The sequence below is a fragment of the Telmatherina bonti genome (assembly GCF_933228915.1).
Source record: "Telmatherina bonti genome assembly, chromosome: 16".
Classification (NCBI taxonomy): Eukaryota; Metazoa; Chordata; class Actinopteri; order Atheriniformes; family Telmatherinidae; genus Telmatherina; species Telmatherina bonti.
Window position 1 is genome coordinate 16069607 of NC_136614.1, and position 20111 is coordinate 16089717.

The 20111-nt window shown below is 37.3% G+C and overlaps 1 protein-coding gene across 1 annotated transcript in view; it reads right to left on the reverse strand.

Annotated features, from left to right (window-relative positions):
- Positions 1-20111, reverse strand: part of lama2 (laminin, alpha 2) — a 192912-nt gene that overhangs the window by 66424 nt on the left and 106377 nt on the right. Inside the window, exons 22-31 of the mRNA XM_079255305.1 lie at positions 14330-14436; positions 13676-13945; positions 12116-12296; positions 8117-8253; positions 7304-7435; positions 6659-6763; positions 5882-6025; positions 1219-1395; positions 360-545; positions 97-215 (exon numbers count right to left, since the gene is read on the reverse strand). Coding sequence (XP_079111431.1) covers positions 97-215; positions 360-545; positions 1219-1395; positions 5882-6025; positions 6659-6763; positions 7304-7435; positions 8117-8253; positions 12116-12296; positions 13676-13945; positions 14330-14436 — 1558 coding nt within the window. The remainder of the gene's footprint in view (positions 1-96; positions 216-359; positions 546-1218; positions 1396-5881; positions 6026-6658; positions 6764-7303; positions 7436-8116; positions 8254-12115; positions 12297-13675; positions 13946-14329; positions 14437-20111) is intronic.

Sequence of the window (20111 nt, forward strand, 5' to 3'; positions counted from 1 at the left end):
TTACCCAGAAGCTGTTCTTCATTCAGCTATAAGGTTTTAAATCTAAAACTGAGCCAACTCTATATGGAGGCGCTTAAAATTGTGTGTGTGTTTTACCGACTGTGTCTCATCAAGTTGCCATGTGATGCCTTTATCAGGATGTAGTCGACATGGAACAAAATGTCCATAAAGCCTTCTCGAGTCATTGATCGACCATCTGCATACTTCCACTCATGCTAATCATAAATACACAGACAAAACAACATGAAAAATTACAAATCCATTTTATCTGTCCAGCGTGACAGTGCAACAAACCCTGTTTGGGTAACAGGGTTTCCTGAATGTAGACAATGCTTCACATTCATTGACATTCATTGTACCTCCGTCATGTCAATCTCATGGCGGGTGAGCTGACCAATCTGAAGTCCTGGGATGTGGCGTGTCATCACTATGTTGTGGTTAGGACCACCCTTAATAATGACTTGAGGCTCGTAGGAGGAAGGGCCGGTTTCCTCTCTGGCTTCGTAATATACTGCATATTTAAGTTGTCCACCATAGGCTGTGATCTAAGGAGAGAGATGCAGATACATTTGTCGCACACGAATTGCCACTCATCAGCTGATGGTCCCAGTAGGAACTTTCAAGTATGATGACTGATAGTTGGTCTAAAAGTGGTTAGCAGAGAGATGACAGTAGCAAAAGTAGTATTTTTCTACTAAGGTCCTGTAGAAGGCTTTTTCTCCATTATAAATGTGTTTTACTGTCTTTCCAGCTCGGTGTAAGGTTGAGTTATTGTTTTGCTCAGCTGGTAGACGGTTGATACTCATTTTAGGAGAAATACTTCATACAATCATGCAACACGTTTCTTTTAAAAGTCCCATATTTATGAAACAGCTTCCAGGAAACACTTCAAAAGGTGATTCTGTAACAAATATCTGAGATGTCAGATGACATTTGAACTGAAGAATTTGGGTAAAATAAAACGCTGCAGAAATGATCCAGGAAAGGCAGAGGAAAAGACAAAACTTTATGAAATATACTAGTATATATATATGTGTATATGTTGTGTATCAGTTTGTGAATTTTTGCTAAATCTAATGGAATTTGTGCATTCCAGGAAATTTCTGAAGACAATTGGTTTTCTCATAGAAAACTAAATAATATGACTCAGTTGTCAGAAATTTCATTGTCATAACAGAAATATAAAAAACTCTGCACAAGGACATTGTGGATTCTCACCATGGAGCCTGAAAACTGCTCAGGCAGTTTCCAGTAGTAAGGTTCAGACAGAGTCGGTGAGACCAATTCTGCATGAGCCAGGATCTCAGGGTGCTGAAAACTGACTCCTCTCCTCATCTCCACTGTGTTGGATTTATCCACCAGGGGGAGTATCGTCTGCTCTGGCTTCAGGGTTAACTAGAAATCACAACAAGAGAGTCATTGTTTCATCCCAGGAATAAAATGCTTTTTGTTTAACAGATAGCATATTTAAGAATTAGTTTTGTTGCACAAGTACAACAGTCAAGTTTTACATGACCATAGAAACTGTATGTTCTTGTTCATGTGGAATTGTCCAAGCACAAAACTGCATGGGGTACACGTGAATCCAGGAGTTGTGTTCGTTCTGTGTCTTTCTTTTGTTTTTCAGTCACTAATTCTGCTCTTTCCACATTTTTTTACTGATGCCGACTCAAACAACGCTCCTCCCTCACAATCCTATAACTTTGTAAGACAGGCAATTCAAATGGATTTCGTTTGATGGCGACGAAAATGTCAGAATACTTTCTCTCTGTCACTCCCTCTATCTTTTTGTGGAATTGTTGATAATAAAAGATGTGAAGATGCAGAATGGATGGAAATGTTGATGGAAATGTTTGATCAAAAAATTTTATTTACTCATTCTTAACCATCACAGTCTATTAGGAAGCATTTGTAGTAAATGGTTTAAAAGACACTGAAAAGATACATTTATTTCCGCCCTTTCAGTTGTGTGGAAGATCATGTCACATTTAGTTGGATGTCCATTTACATTTATGGTGATGAATAGAAAGAGCATTCACTGAAACCAAACACCTCAGAAAATAGGAGAATCTTGCCCTTTCACTGACTGAGAAAGTCCAAATAATTTTCCAAGTTTCAGTCTGTGTGGATTTTGATCTTAAGTTATTATTCATACTACCAGTCAGTCAATAGCACATCATTCCTTTCTGGATATAGCTTCATATCTTATGGAGTCGGTCTTTCTCTTGTCCCGATATGTGAATAGCATCTGAGTTATTGCCAACAGTCTGGAGAAAAACTGAACGCCTCTTTCCCTTCACTCTGTCTTTCATTCCATGTGTTGATATTCAATATGGCTTGAAAATATCAGGGTTTATGATTGACTGTGGGTTGTGCATGAATGGACCAATTTAAAAATAGATTCATCTGATCAAGCTGGATCTCGGAGTCGCTCTCTGTAAGTATGTGGGTACTATATGAAAAATAACCGAGGCATTATGGAAGGGGAGCTTTAGGCTTTTCAGAAAGAATCTTGATTACAAGCAACTTACGGTAGCTTGGACATACAAGCAACAGTGTTTGTGTAACTTCACATTGTAACTACGGAAAAAAAAGCAGCTTTCCTTTAAACTTAACTTAAAAACATACAAACAAAAAACAAAATACAACTCCACTATAAGCCCAGGGTATCTAGTGTCCTCAAGGTCAAAATACAAGTTTTTTCATGTTTTGTAGCTCCAACTCACATGACACAAACGAATCATTATGCTGAACTTTATAAGCTGTTGAATTCATTTTATTCAAGTCAGAAGTGTTGAACCAGAGAATCATAGGAACCCTTAAGTATAGCGGTCCTTGAGGACAGACATTGGACATCCCTGGAGTAAGCCAAGTGTTTATTACTTTATGTTGGTCAACAAATACTTGTTAACACAAATTTCTTTTATACAATGACTAATTATACATGACTGAATATATTGTATGTAAGTTAGAGAGAAATTACATCATTATAACGTGGCTTTCTATTTATATATATATATATATATATATATATATATATATATATATATATATATATATATATATATATATATATATGGATAAATAAAACCATTTTTTCCACTCACCACTGTTCTTCAGAATTGCTTATTCTGTGACAGTGTTGGATTTTTTTTATTATTTAGAAAGCTTGTTTTCTTGCCATGACCAGCATAACAGAATAAACCACAATTTTAATGCATGATGTTTCAGCATGTGTGTGACAGAGAGCAGTAATGATGCCCATTTATGTTACAGTGTTTAAAAAAGGAATCATGTTTAATGAGGGTTCATGGACAATTTTATTTGAAAGCTAAAAGTTACTATTACTCACAATTAGTGCCAGTCGCGACTGCATTCTGTACTTCACTCATTTCATGGCTTTTTATTTCATCTCAGCTCTTTACAGATAGTATACATAAAGGCAACATAATTTGCCGTTTTGCAATGCTGCATAGATTTAAACATGCAGTAAACGTTTGTTCAATCAGACATGGAATTTGATCAGATATAAAAAGCTAAACTTTGTGGGGAAAACGTGTGCATCTGCATACATTCCTTTCAACAAACCTCCATGTAATCCCATGTAGTGTGAGTTTTCAAGCATGTATACGTCTACGTTTGCATGCTGTGTGTGTGTGTGTGTATATAAAGAATAGCGACTGCAGAAATGTTTGTGTCCCGTACCACTCAGTGTAATCTCACGATTCAGTGGTTCAGAAAAAATCTCCTCCTTTCCAATGAACTTTCCATTTTTCATGTCTTTTTCTGTCCAGCTTTCCCCCTCTGCCTCTCTCTCCGTCAACAATAAATGAAGTGAATGCTTGTTGATCAAATAAAGCCTCTCACAATCCTCCATCCTAAAACTCTACGCTTAACATGGAAATGGCAGTTTATGGCTGACAGAAACTATTTCTGCAACAAAGAGAATTTCTGAAAGCACGCACCTTCAGATAGCGTTTATAAACTTCTTGTCCATCAGACAATTTCAGCCATTTCTTTATACATTTTTGCATGTGTCTTTTGGCAAAGAAGAATGGGAAAGATAGACTGGACAAATTGGGAAAATAAATCTATATTTTAGCCTTACTAACAGCACATCAATAATGTTAGTTTTACCTAACACTATGAACAAAGTAATAACCTAAAGGTGTCTTTGATAATGAAGATCTCTTCAGCAGGTTGATGTTTGTGTTTAAAGGAGACTTTGGTAACTTTTTTTTTTTTTTTTTTTTTTTTTAAACAAAAAGCCTTTTTGTAACACTTTTGAAATCATTACACAATGTTTGAAATAAACTAAAATCTGATCAAAACTAATGTAATTGATGAAGCAGAGTTTAATTACTTGGAAAGTACTAACAACCTTTTTTCAGGTTTGCTAAATTCAGCCTTTAAAAAGCTTTACGTGCCACAGTTGAAGGCTCAATAACATTTAAACTCATCATTGACATCCATTATATTTACTTATACCCAGGGCAATTTTAGCTAATTGTATGAAGTGTTAAATGTGTTAAAAACATTAAAGTGTTAAAAACACTTTAAATGAAAACAACGAGCAAGGTAAACATGCAATTACAGATGTGGAACCTGTTGGTACCTTTGGGTTAATGAAAGAAAAACTCACAATGATCACAGAAATAACTTGACTGATTACAACAATCTGTAATGCTATTTAGTGGACAAATCTTGGATTAACATGACCCTTTGGTAACATTATTTTCCCTTTTTTTTCCTAAAGGTACCATAATTTTTGTCAAGGCCTGTTTTATGAGTTTATCTTTTCATATAATTCTGCAGAAGCCTGGTTTAAAAAGCAATGTCTGGTTTTTATTGGTTAAATTTGATCAAATTTTAATTTATTATTACTTTAGTCAGATTTAAGTTATTTCTGTGACCATTGAGAGTTTTTCTTTCATTGACCGAAGGGTACAAACAATTTGTCCATGCCTGTAATTGTTTAAAACACAGATGAATTTTAAGCAGAGTAATACAAGTTTTGAAACAAGGATTGTGTAAAAGAAATGGATTTAACCATTTTTACGTCATCCATTGTTTTGAGGGCTTTAAAACGCCCTAACCTGAAGATGCTGCTCCAAAACTGTGGAATTTTATGCCACTACAAATTAATGAAGCCACATAACTGCCAACTTCTAAAACACGCCTAAAGACCTATTTTTATGATCTGGCATTTTATCCAGTTTGAGACTCTGCTTTTCTATTCTCTCTTATGTACTGCTTTCTCGTTTTTGTTTTAATGGTTTAATTTCTTTTACTTTTGATTGCTTTTATTGTTTTATCTTTTATTCCCTTAACTTCTATTGTTATAATCTCACTGAATGTCTTTACTGTTCAGCACTTTGTTGCAGCTGGCGCTGTGTGAAAGTGCTATATGAATAAAGTTGAGTTGAGTTAACCTCTCTTTAGTTTCGTATTTTAATTTAAACAGACTATACTGCTGTAATGAAGGTGTCAAAGAAGGAATTGTGCCCATAAACCCACAAGGAAAACACCACAAGGTCACAGATCCAACGGGAAAGAAGTAATTTTCTCAGACGTCAAGGAATTTTATAGACATATACTTGGCTCTGAGCTTTGCTTTGGTATTTAGAGAGAGAGTGTTTTTAATTGTATTTATTACCGTTGCTATAGAGCAGAGAAAAACACAGCAAATAGTATCTCTGACAAAATCTAAAGCACTTGAGTGTAATACATAAGTGAAGTAGCAGGAAATTTTTACTGAATATTTACTGAAATTCTTAATCCAGTCTCTGACTATATAAACAACTATTAATGAAGAAGTCAAGGTTATCTACAACTTTTTAAGTGTTAAATAATTAAAAAAAACAAAAAAGTATGTACTTACCCACATCCTGATGAGTCCCTTTGCCTCTGTGCACGACTGTGTCAGCCCATAACAGTAACACCTGCTGCAGCCCAGTGGATTTCTCACTGATAATCCAAACATCTCTGGCTTGCAGTGATCACAGTTGTGTCCTTCAACATTTTCCTATTATCAGAAATCAGATAGAATAAACAAAAACAGTATGGTAAGGTAAGTTCTTAGCCACTCTCTCAAGTTTGGTCTACATTACTGTGTTTCTTGAGAAACTTCAATACTGCTCTTTCTGCCACAGGCTAGGAAAACATTAACTGTAAAAACATTGCTGGGACACTGTTAGCTTGTTACATAAATGATTTGCTCACAATGCATTCTGGGGAGGAAAACCTGAGACAAAAAAGTCATATGATATATCTCAGAAAGTAATTATTCCATGTGAAATCTATAATGAAACTTTAGAGTTGTGTAGTTTTAAATGAGGTCATTCAGCACTGCCCTTTATACTGGTTACTGTCTAAAAACACACACAGCTTCAATCCATGTTAGTTTTTCATGCCTGTTTTAATTTTTCTTTTAGAATTAAACTTTACTGCATCTGCTCAAAGAGAAAATTCAACACACATACAAATAGATGTATTTCATGTTTCCAAAATAAGCCTTTGCATTCATCTGTTATATTTCTGAGTAAATATTTAAGTTTTATTTGTTCCATTGAATGGAAGCTTTAACACAGACTATCAAGGGAAGAGAGAGTAAAAAGAAACATGTTTTAAGATCACATGGGAAAGCTATGGGCTTTACCTTGCAGCTACATCTTCCTGTTCGCTCTGCACAGCCACACACTCCTCTCTCCAGGTCACAGGTTTGGCTGTCCGATCCTGCAACATTGCACTCGCACTGGATGCACTGTGGAAAATACAGATGCAGAAAACGCCAAGCTTCTGTTATCAGCATGATAACAGGCTCAGCAATGACTTATAGTGTAAAAACACTGCCATTATCTTCTCACTTTCATAACATTTGTAAAAATGATGCCCACTTATTTTTGTATATCAGTAATGCCTTATTGCCCTTTTTTTTTTTAAACACTGTAATAATGCTGTTCTTTAAACTTGCTACATTGAAATTAGATTTCTATGAGTCAAAGTAAATATTTGTAAGCTACGTCAAATTCAGCAGTTTTGACTAATGTGGTAGAAAAAATAAGATATTATTCTACTGTGAAATAAATATTTTTAATTTTTTGGTTTCAGTAGCAAGTAACTGCATTATCAGTATGTTTATAAGAATTTCTCCTCCTCATGAGAACAGAGCCTCAGAGATACTCCGGTCCCAAGTACATTAATTGTATTACTTCAGGGCTTTATCTTTTGCTCCCAATAAAACGCCAATTTGAGTTTAAAAAACAACACAGCAATATAAACAGAGTGTATCTTGATCATTTACTTGAGGGAAGTCTCTGTATCCAATTTGGCATTCATCGCATTTTTCTCCTCTGAAGGAATCCCGGCAGAAGCAGCAGCCTGTGTTCACGTTGCACTGCTGCGTCACTGAACCAATCACGTTGCAGCCACACTCCTATTTACAGATGCACACAACAAAAACGACAAACCATTGTTTTTATTACTCTAGATATTGTATACAGTATTGTATACAGTCACACTCAAATCTGGAGCATAAAAAGAATTTTAAATCATGAGAAATTATAAAATCCAACATTCTTTATGGTAAAGCAGCAGACAAAAAAAAAGAGTAATGCTGAAATTCTTCTAATGATGTGTGGTAGTCTCAACAGGATACTCATGCTAAACCCAACAGCAGTCATTGCACGATTAAAAGTAACACGATTCTAGATGTTTTCCACCATTTTTAGTTTTTCTTACTTGCAGCTTTTATGACTTCCCATCAGGTGTTGGGATTTCATTCTCTGTCAATTATTTCATGAACTGATGATTCTAGCATCACTTTAAGGAGTTGGTTTAACTTTTTTTCTCATCTTTGGTACCTGAATTTTTTGCTCTGTTTGACTTTATTCTGTTGATCCATTTTTCCAATACTAGAATCATAATTTGCTTTATGAACCTTTAATAATTTCAGACAGAATCATTGACTTCGGAACATCAAAAAAAAAAAAAAAAAAGGTTGTATTTAGAAATGCAACAGAGGTTTGTTGAGAAGAGTAAATGAAAACAAGTATGAGCCACACTTTATCATAATAAAGTAATATGGAGACAAGTGTGATTTCCAGTCTCAGCTCACCTTACACCCAGTGATGATATCATGGCCCCAGTGATTGGGAGCGCAGCGGTCGCACCTCTCACCAATAGTGTTGGGGGGACAAATACACTTCCCAGTGTTAGCATCACAGTTGTTTCCCACATGACTGCACTGACATGCTGGTAAAGGAGGAGAATGGGAGAAGTAATTAAGGGAATTCAAAGAGGATAGCCTAGGAGAATAAGACTTCCTGCTTCTGGTTCAACAGTGTTGCAGTTTTTTGTTTTTTTTTTGTTTTATGCTCAATAACAGATTTATAACTTAACCAAACTGGTATTGACAACTTTGCTTTATTTAGCTGAAAATGTGAAACATTTCAGCATAGAAACATACAACCTCTAAGGAAATGAGTGAAGTCATAGTTATATGCACAATATACAGCTATATAATGTTTTCTCCAGATTGACAGATTAAACTGTAACTGTGAGATTCCTACATTTCAATTTACTATTGTGCAATCAGGTATTCACAACATGTTCCACTAACACAGCAAAAGTAAAAAAGAAAACTTAAAATGAGCATGGAAGAACCGAAGTTTAAAGTCAGCTCCTGACTTTTATCTTGGGGAAAGCTGGAAAACCACAAATCCCGAAAACCTTCAGTATCTCTGCCAGGGAGGCGGCAGAGGTTGCTGGCATTTGTCTGTCTGTTAACAACTTCATACAAAAACTACTGGGTGGATTTTCATGATCTTTTCTGAGCATGGGTCTTGGTTTACCTTAGATTCCATGACATGTTAAGACTGATCTGGATCACTACCTGGACCCAGGAATATTTTTGAAGGATTCTTTGTCATTGTGAAAAAGGACCATTTTAAGTAAATGTGCAAATAACTACAAACATATTCAGGGTGCTTGGTCAAAAAATATAGGAGAATTTCCCAAAAGGTTTGACAAGATATCCAATTTAGATCTGGATCCTGGCAAAAGTTTTCATACTACAATTCAGAACACAAAAATAAATGCAATCTTTGGAGTTTTCTTTACTGCAAGACAACAAATTAGGATATAAATGTACAATAAACACCATATAACCAAGGCAATGGATTCATGACCAATGCAGAAATTACAATATAGGTGGAAATGAGCTGTTCTTCCAGTAAAACTATATTACCACCTGGTATGTGACTGCCTCTGCAACATTTTCTAATTTTCTTATTTAAAAAAATGCAATGTAATGATGTGCTGGTCAGCATAACACTGAGAACTGTGAAATAAAAAGAGAAGAAGGTAGAATGAGCAGTAGAAAGTCTGGTTGACTGGTCTGTATGATGGATCTGGTTGCTGTTATGAACTTAGAAAACAATAACTTTACATAATATGATCCTATTCACTGTAACAGAATGATTTTACAAACATAATATTGCAGCCAAGATTAAAACATTTACATCACAGAGCATGGTTCAAAACAAATGAAGATGACTGATATTTGATTGCCAGATGTTCGCTGTCCTGTTCGCTGTCCTGTCTTCTACGCTGTGCCAGTTTTTAACTTGTACAAAGGCAATAAACTCTCTTATTTTATTTAGGTGGAGTAGAGAGGCCGAAAAGACATATTTAGGAAAGGGGAAGGATTAGGATAGTTCAAGGATTTTTCAGTGAAAAACTACACAGAACAGACAGAATCAGCTAATAAGTAGTGGAAATACTTCAGCTATAAACACAACTCTGGATGATGAGGAAGTGGAAACAGGTGTGCTAATCAATAAGACACAAGTGTCAAAAGAGGGAGATTCTTACATTGACCTGGTTAGAAAGATTTATTCAGTAAGTTGGAAATGACAGTAATATCCCAAATGGAAAAGTTGAATTGTACAGTGGAAAAGGGTGATACCAACTTTGAAATTAATCTGTAATCTGTCATTTCCACGCTGAGATTGGGACTGAATTGAAAAACATGTCTGTATATTTTAACAGAGGTATGATAGAGAAGTATTTTGTTTGGAAGACCCAGATTTACAGCTTACTGTGTTTCTGTTGAAATCTACTCGAGCAACATGTGAATTACTACAGTTGCAAAATCAGTGTTTCCATTTCTGTAAACCACGAGTAGGTTTAGAAATATGAATATTCTGTATATCAAATATGTTTCTTCTTCACCTGGCAGTAATTAGTCTAAACTGCTTCAGCTTAAAATAATAGGCTGCTGGAGCAGGCGAGATGAGTTGTAAACTGATGAAAACAGACTAATAAGGAAGGACTGAAAGAGTCTAAACTGACATACACTTTTAAGAATCAAAAAATCTTCACTGTGTAAGTCAAAGTCAGTCACACTTCTGGGACAGAGGTACCCTGACTGCCATGCGGTATCAGGAGGAGATCTTCAGACCACATGATGCTACAGTGGGATCTGAGTTCCCTCTGATCCATAATAATGGCTGGCCACGTGTGACTGGAGTGTGTTTGCAGTTCTGCATGAGACAGGAAGGGGTACTATGGACTGGCCTTACTATGGACTGGCCTGCCTGTTCACCATGTTTTGTTCCATCCATCACTGCTAAACAACACCACAGAGATTGACTGGAGCCACGATCCAGGTTTGGGAGGAGATCCCTCAGGAGAACATCTGTAGTCACATCCCACTACTCAACATCATCTTTTTATATGGTGTTTGAGCTACTTTGATACAGATGGGTTGGCCTGTGATCTGTTTTTTCCACTTTTAATTCTAATTTTGATTCTGAACCCTGACCTCCAGGTGAATGATCCTGATTTCCACCGATCATTCTCATGTTGTATTGCTCCCAACACATTCCAGTATCGGATGAATAAATATTTTCAACTGAGATATTTCATGCATCAAGGACTAAGAAGTGTAGTGGAAGTTTTCCCTTTATTGTTTTAAGCAGCGTAGCTAAGATTGTGGCATGGAGTTGATGAAATGTGAATTTTACAAGATTTTAGTCATTTCAGTTGAATAAAATGTTGTCAAATGACAAATTAAAGTTATGTTTTGATTTCTTGGAAATAAAAAAAAAGTAATTTAAGTTCTGAAAACAAATTTAGCAGATTGGAAGGATGGCAGTGGGTTAAGCAAATTAACCTCATTTCCATCTGGCCTTTTTCTACTCTGACTGCCGACTGTTTTTAAAATTTCCTACAGTCTTCTTAACTGCTGTTTGTGTTTGGCATTAGTTACAAAAGAAGCTGTGTGCTAAAAAGCTATCACCACATACAAGTAACTCTGCTAGTTCCAGCATATTCAAAATAACACACAGCCAGCTCCCTGCTGTACAACTCTGGCAAAGTTTGACCTTTTATCTGAGGTGTGAATATGTGATTGCTCATGAATCCCAAAAGATTCAACCCTGAATCACGCCTGCAGGATGACATGGTTTTATCCCAATGGATTGTACGGATCATGATACCAGGATGGTAAAATAGAAGTTTTGCTGTAATGTGATTAAATATAAATCTAAGTAGCAAACAGTGTAAGGATGAGTTGTTGCCTCATAGATAACAAATATCCAGTCATGAGTGCACACAGTTCTGTTCCTCAAGTCTGTTAAGGTTTCTGTAATTAATATATTGATGAGCCTTGCATTTAACAGGATTATCTTGTGGTCCAATTCCATAAAAACAATCTTCTACAATATTTGAAACATGTATTTATTCAGAGGCAAAGATGCATGAAAATATGTTTTTCAAAAAAATAATTTATTCAGTCAACTCATTATTATTCTGTGTGTTCAGTCTTCAAAGCAGGCGCAGATTACTGCACAGGCTGGCCAAGGTTGCAGCCTAGGGGCCCCAACTGTTCAAGGGCCCTGGATTGGCTAAAGCATTCTAATTTATTTTAAATTACTTTTAAATTGAAAAGCTCAAATACGATCATCTACTTAAGAAAAATTCCTTAGTTGTACAATTATGTCAATGCATGTCTACAAGTGTTCACACTCCGGTTTAAATGGCAGGTTTTTGTGGTGTTAAAAAGCTTTGTTCTTTACAATTACAGATAATCTGTACTGTGTTCTCTCCTTACGTGTGCAGCCACCCTCCTGGAAGTTGAAGAATCCCCGAGCACATCGGTCACATTTGGGTCCAGAGACGCCCGGCTGACATCGACACTGGCCTGTTTCATCACAGTCAAATGACTTGGAGCCAAATGAGTTGCAGTGACAGGGGATGCATACTCCACCTGTTTCAATACCATGAGTCTGGGGCTGGCGAAGCAAAGTGGAGAAAGAGGCCGATGAGTCAAGGTGAGAGAAGGAAAATTTGCATTAGACAGACGGCAGATCAAGACACATGCTAAAAAGCAAACTGTGAAAAAATTATCAAAAATGAGACATAATTAAAAAAAAAAAAGAAAACCTTAAGAAGTAAACAAGAAAAATGTGGAACTTATTACACACAGGAAACCACAATAAAAGAAATATAAGTTTGATCATATTTGCCTTCAGTTAAAAGCCAACAAGCTGCAACAGATATTTTAAAGGGGTGCTATTACGGTATTTCAAGTTTTCTGAGCTTTCTACAGTGTTACAGTGTTGAATCCTCATCAGACATGGGAACAGCACTGTTTTTTATCACCTAAATGCATGTTTGAGTTTGAGTTCCAGGACACTCTCCGTTCGGTTTCCATAACGACGAAAAACGCGTCGTTTTAGAGAGTTTTTTCTACTTCAGAATCCTTGTGACGTCCCGGGGGATAAGGTTCAGTGATTGGTTACCTTCTACTGATTAACAAGGGCATGTACAAATACATCAGGCGGGTGGAAAACGTGGGATAAAGTTATTTCCAACGATGGCTGGTGAGTTTACCAAAGAGAGACATCCTGCTGCATTCGTTGCTGTGGGTTGCTGTTTTCCACTTTGTTTTCAGGGTCTGATTCAGGTTCCAACATGTAGGGCTGTATGCTATGTGTTGACATTGTATTTTGTTTTTTTATTTTATTGAGTTCATATGAGCCTAATCCTTCTGTTTATGAGATGTTACAATGACAGCGAAAGATGTTCGATGCGCGCTCCCGATGTAGTGCAGTGGCGGGAGGCGGGGCTTAATGTGGAAGAGTCTCAATCCACTCGTTTTGCCCACAGGCTGATCTGACAGCCTACGGAGAGGGTCGGTAAATAAATTGCCGACCCAAAATTGCAAAGTAAATAAAGCAATTTGTGACAATAACTCGATCAATCCCAGCCCTTCTGGTCTCAGAAATAAAAATAAATTAGCCTGAAATGCACATAATAGTTCCACTTTAATGTTTGTTTACACTTTGAATTTTCACCCATGTAGTTACTCAAGTAAAATAGAAAAAACACACATGCAGAATGTTTCATCAGACTGACCCATCATACTAACAAACAGCACTGGGATCTGCACCAGCACAAGTTTGTCTAGATATAAAAACTGAGAATCCAGTTTGTCCACATAATGACTGAACATTTTTTACTTGCAATGGGGCCAAACATTAATATGATGTCTTCAACACAACCGAAGTTGCTGTTTGACTTATTTACAAGTCACATCTGTAGTATTTCTACACACAAATCCACACACCCATGCTTACACTCCACTGCATCCACATGCAGTGTAAGTTACCCCTGTCTGGGGCCTGTAAGCACCCCTGGGACAACCCCCTGTCCGGGAAGTGCCCCATCTCTGCTGCACAGCTTCCATAGAAACACGCTCCACAGGGCGCCGTGTCTCCCGCCTTTCATAACCAAGGCGACGCAGGTCACAGCGCCGGCCCACAAAGCCAGGGCGACAGATGCAACGGCCCTCAATATCACAGCGCTGAGAAATAGAGCCGTGGGGGCTGCAGCGGCAGGGCATACATTCCTCACGCTCAGCATCCCACCAGCAGTTGGGCTGGACAAATCACAAATAGACGGATGGACGGGAAGTAGGCAAGGCTCCAGTTAGAATGAGTGGGCAGTGAAAAAAAAACACTGTAAATAGTTGTTAGGAAGTAAAAATTCTGTTACAAAAGCAGTGTTTGGTGAAACATACTGAGATAATGCTGCAACTAAGTGGTCCAAAAAAAAGCTGTGAATGGATGACTGAACATTTTCCACTGTCACAGCTGAAATAAAAATTAAACCAAAGAAATGCAATAATTGCTGAAAGCCATGAGTCAAAATAACATACTTTAGAAATTTGTAAAATAAGGTAACACGATGAGAAAGAAGCTGTGGAATTTAAGTTCTGGAAGGAAAATAAAGGATAAAAAAATAAGCCTGGAATTTAACTTACCATGCATTTGTCACACTGCCGTCCAATCACATTGTCTCTGCAGTTGCACTGACCATTGTCCTTATTGCAAACCTCAGATACGGAGCCATTGGTGTGGCACTGGCAGGCTGCAGATCCGGACAGGAAAGACAGAATATCAGGATAAATAACTAAAACAATAATAAACTCAAACTACAGTGTTTAGGATTAAAGCTCAGATCCTGAGTAAGGCCTTCTTAGGATTAGCTACTTGTGTCCTACTGGATATATCCTACTCACTGTGACTGAAGGACAATTCACTGCCCATGTATATTATGTAGTCCAACCGGATGAATGTATTTTTCAGTAAGTACAAGGGGGAATATAGTAAATAAAATACAAGTAAAAGTAAATAACATTTTTTCCATGACCCATGTGACAGAATCTGTTGGTTTGTAAACTGCTCATTAGGTCTAAACATCTTTATCTCTTTGGAGGAAAGTCACGGCTCGATAAGCCTTTTGAGTCCATGGCTGATATTTGAAATCTGATTTGACAAAACAAACTGGATCATTGAGACCAACTAAACTTGGAGCTGAACATCATCATGCTTATCAGAAGCAAAGAACATTTCTGAAGAAACTGCATTGACTTATGGGGACAATAACAACTTCGTGGATATTTTGAACCAAACTTCAGTCAGTCATCAGATGTGTCTGTTTTTGAAGCATTTCTGCATCCACTTCCATTTTGACCACAAGCTACCATGTCCATCTTTTCTATATCTGTAACTTTTAAATAACAAAATTAAGCTTTAAACTTTGGATGGCTAAATATACTATTTGGGGTCCTATGTATGAAGATTGCAATACTATAGATGTAACCTGCCTTTAGCGTCATGTTGATATGAAGACAACAATCATATGTTGAAAGGAAAGGGAAAGACTTTTTCCCGAAGCGATACAATCCGCTGCAAACACTCAAAATATTAAAGTACAAAGCTAAACGACACAACATGTAAATAAACCACTGGTTGATTCCGATGTCTGGGGCTCTAAGAAAACTTCATCACAAGTATCTCCTACAATATTAAGTTTGTTACAGAAATACCAAAACATGTCCCCACAAGGGATCTTTCAAACCTCGCTCTCCTCTCACTACCTAATTATGGTATTCTGCATGACTTCATCTTTATTGAAACTTTCTGAGCTTAAATCCCTAGTGACTGGGGGAAAAAAAGACTCTTGCATATGCCAATCAACCCCTAAGATAAACAATTAGAAGCTTTAACATCACAGAGACCATCTGGTGCATAAGCCATTAGGAGCAGAAATAAGCACACTCACAGATGCACACATAACCACAAACATGGTACATATATATCACTGCACACATGGGCACTGGTCTGTTTTACATCCTGCTGTGCTCTTATCTTATATGTATAAGAGACAGAAGGAAGGACATGACTGCAAGGGAGAGAAGAAAAAGCCCATAGCAGATGTCCACACACAAATACACACCCGGAAATATCACAAATGCACCTAGGGGATTTCTTTGGACCTTTTTGCAGAAAGGTACACATTCCTTCCCAAAGTTGCTCTACTATGTACAATGATTGTACAAACACAAATATATATGAAATTATGCAGATATTACTTTTTTTTTGGCATCTTACCCCCGGAGCCACCCTTTGTAAACCTAACTGTGGAATTTTTCAACTTTAACTTAACATTGACTCCTAAATTATCTTTTATTGTGCATTTGCCAAAAGTACTTCAGAGTCTTCCCAAAATTAACTTTGTTTTCTTCAGTTTACATGATCATGGCAGTTTGTTTTAATTTATTTGTTTGTTGGTTTGTTTTTTGGTTTATTTTTGGGTAAGATTAGAGGTCAGTTTAGGACTTTTATTTGTAAAGTTATATATTTTTTTCCTGTTCCTTATTAATTTCTCCACTGAGATATCTACTGTGGAAGTATCTATGTAGTTGTAGATATTATAGAGTGAATCAGTTTTACCTAAATTAAAACAGTCTGTGTAAAGGGGTTTCCTAAAATGGTTGCAAAGGCCATGCAGAAGTGTTAAATATGAAAAAGTTTCTTTTGGTTTAAAAACTCAATGAGAAAACATAGTGATATAGTTTGGACTTTTTTTTTTTTTTTTTTGCATCTAAGTGTGGGATCAAGCGGCAACCTCCGGCGGTTAAAAGCGAAGCCTATGCGGAAGTGCATAAAACTGCAGTTCCTCCCCTCATCCACTAGGGGCTGACTCCAAAACAGAGCAAACCCCCATAGACTCCCATGTTAAAAAGGCCAACTTCATGGCAGAAATAAACATGTTTACAGCCTGGTTCAAAAATCCATTTTCGGTTTGTAGGTCAGGTTTACCTTCATGACAACTGTGGGGGGGGGGGGGGGGGGGGGGGGGGGGGGGGGGGGGAATTTTTTTCTAACTTGCTCGTTGAAAAGTAATTTAATCTCCGAGTTCATCATATTTCGGGGCGGGTCCTTTTGATTGACAGGTACCAATGTCCGGCTTCAAGTCAGAAGAACGTAGAACAACCGCGGTTTTTAGCCGGTTAATAACGTGACTTAGCTTTAGCCTGCTTACCTCCGTTAGCTGGTTAGCTCCTGTTATCTCGGGGTTAGCTTGGTTAGCTTTTAGCTACAAAAAGCTCAGAGTTCACTCGATGTCAATCAACCACCATGACACTCACGGACCCCCTCTCAGCTCCACCTCTTTGCCCATATTTGTATTTTCTGGGCGAGACGACGCGCATGACGCTGCCAGCATGGTGACGGTAGGAACCGCCCACCGAGCTTCAATTCAGCTCTTCAGAAACCTATGGGTGATGTCACATGTCCATCTCTTTATATACGGTCTATGGTGTGGATACATGCCATCATTACAATCTGTTCACGAAAGTAGCCTAAAAAACAAAAATTCTGACATCGATTCAGTGGAAAAATATACAAGTCCCACCAACATCCAAGAGTTCAAGCTGTTCTCTGAATAAAACTAAAATTTGCTTTGTACTGACCAACGGTAAAACTGTTTTCTTCTTATACTGATGCAAATGAGTTTGTCATTGAAAAAATTATTGATATGTTTTGAAATATAATCAAAACTTATTTGAGATGTACGCTGTAACACAAAATGTTTTCTAACAAGTTCTATGCATAAGGTAGTCGCTGAGTTGGCCCCACATTTGAACCATTTAGGAGCCAGTGAATGCATCACTGATTTTGGTTTTAATGGTTAAAACAGAGTTGTAATTTTTATTCTTTGTGCTTTTTCCTTTATCTATCAAAATGATGAAAAATGATTAAATCATTGTAGATGATGACTCTCTTGATCCCTTGAGTTTATTGATTGAATGCTTAAGGCAATTGTAAAAGACCCCTTGAGCTTCACACAAACAGGAAGCCTCTGTGAGTTATCAAACTACACATATTCTTTTAGTTCTAGCAACTGGACAAACAGTCACACATTGCTGCAATAACTTTTAAAAGACTTCTTCATGTGAAAAATGGCCAGAGGAGTTTATTTTCCTGGAATTTTACCTGGACCAATTACTTTGTGGTCAAATTTTCCTGCAAAAATAACACTATTTTAGCCTCACCAAAAGAATTAAATTGAACCTTTTAGGGGTTAGACACAAAATGGCCACTGCAAAAAACAGCTTCAGATGGAAACTGATGTCAGAAGAAAATGTAAAGGATTTTTACAGTCTAATAGTGCACAAATGGACTCAGTCTGAACTCTCCTGCTCCACTCAATAAAATTCATTAAGATTGGGAGTGATGAGGACAGGGAGGCAGGCAGACAGAGAGCGAGAGAGAGAAAGAGAGTTGTTGTCTTTTAATAATTCTTGGTGGTCTTTTGTCATTTGTACAGGATCAATAACAACCCTCCATCTCCCAGATGCAAGCAGCTGATCAGTACTCCAGGAGGGCAATGGATCAGGCCGATTAATCAATAACCATTTAGCTGGGTGGAGAGGGGAAACAACTATGGAACAATGAACTATCAAATACACATTAATACCCTCTGTCAGCCTGTCTTCCTGCTTTTGTGCTGCTCTGACAGTTTTATCTGTCTGTTGATCAGCCTGCCTGTCTCCTGTTTTGTGTGAGGCGTCTGTCTTCCTGCCTGTCTCCCTGCCCATGCCTCCGTTTTGTCAACAGCGCAGGTTTTAATGAAGATTTTTTTTGCAAACAAGTGCCATCTGCACGTCTGTATCCCCTGCCATCTCTCTGTATGCCTCTCAGTCCGTACCCCTCTTCTTTACAGGTATAGTGTTTTTTACTCTCACTTTTCAGCACAGCTGGCAGTCAGTGGGCTGGTCCGACATCACACCTCCCACAGGGACAGCTGCTTGTCGACACACACATCCATGTTCCAGATGGTGTACAATCTACTCAATGTTTTAGTGAAAGAATAAAAAGGTATCATTTAAATCATTTCAGCTAAGTCTCTTCAGTATAGCATTCCCGCCGAGGCACACAGGCTGCTGGAACTCAATACAGATTCATGAAAAACAAATTATATTTGCTCTCATTCCCAAATGAGATTTTTTTTTTCCCCTTTCAAATTATTCTGAATTAGTTTGAGCAATAAAACGATTGCAAATTTAGATAAGAAAATAATTTTCTGTAACTCTTTGATAAGCATAACACATGAAAAATAATCAAATCAAGACTATAGCCGACCATTTCTCATTCACCACATTAAAATGCATCGTCTACATACACGCCCATGTCTTCCTGCAAAAAAACACTGTCGGAGCTGGCAGCTAGATATACATGTTGGCAGAGAATAAGTTGATCTAACATAGAGCACAAAAGCAAGAGTGAGAGAGTGGGAACTTGTAATGCTTGCAAACGGCTGAGGCTATTCTTTAGTTTCACAGTTTGTATTTTTTAAAACATGAAATTTGTCTCTCAATGTAGAGTTGCATGTAGCTCATCTATTCAGCCCTTATTTCTCCATGTTTGGCAAAAGGCCCACACAAACTCACTACATCAACCTTCCCCTCTACATGCACATACTTTGTCTGTATGCAGTGAAGCAAGGATTATTAAATGACACTATTACTACCTGAGTTTGTCTGCAACATCTAAGCCTTTGAATATCCTTCAGGAAACATTTTTAATTTTTTTTATTTTTGCAACTATAGTGAAAAGAGTAGCTATTTCTGGATGTTCGTTCCAGCTGCAGACAGTTTATGCTAGGGGTGGGCAACTTCGGTCGTCAGGGGCTGAAGATCTGTAAGTGTTAATAGTTTCTGTGCTGCAACACATCTGAGTCACATCAATGGCTATTTAGCAAACTTGTGTAGTGTTTGATGTCAAGCTCTGAGGACAAGATGACCCAAGTCCTAGTTTTCGTGTGGACTTGCCACAGGGTATGCAATAAAAAGTGAAGTCAAAATGCAGTACTCATTCACTAGTATGTATCGTGTGTGTGTGCGTGTGTATACATATTAAATATAAATACACACACACAAACACACACATATATATATATATATAACCACACACACACGTATACACACATATGTATACACACATATATATAACACACACACACACATATGTATACACACATATGTATACACACATATATATAACACACACACACATATATGTATACACCACATATATGTATACCACACATATTGTATACACACACATGTATACACACACAAACATATATGTATACACACATATGTATACACACACACACATATATGTATACACACATATGTACACACACAAAAATGTATACACACCATGTATACACACACACACACACATTTTATA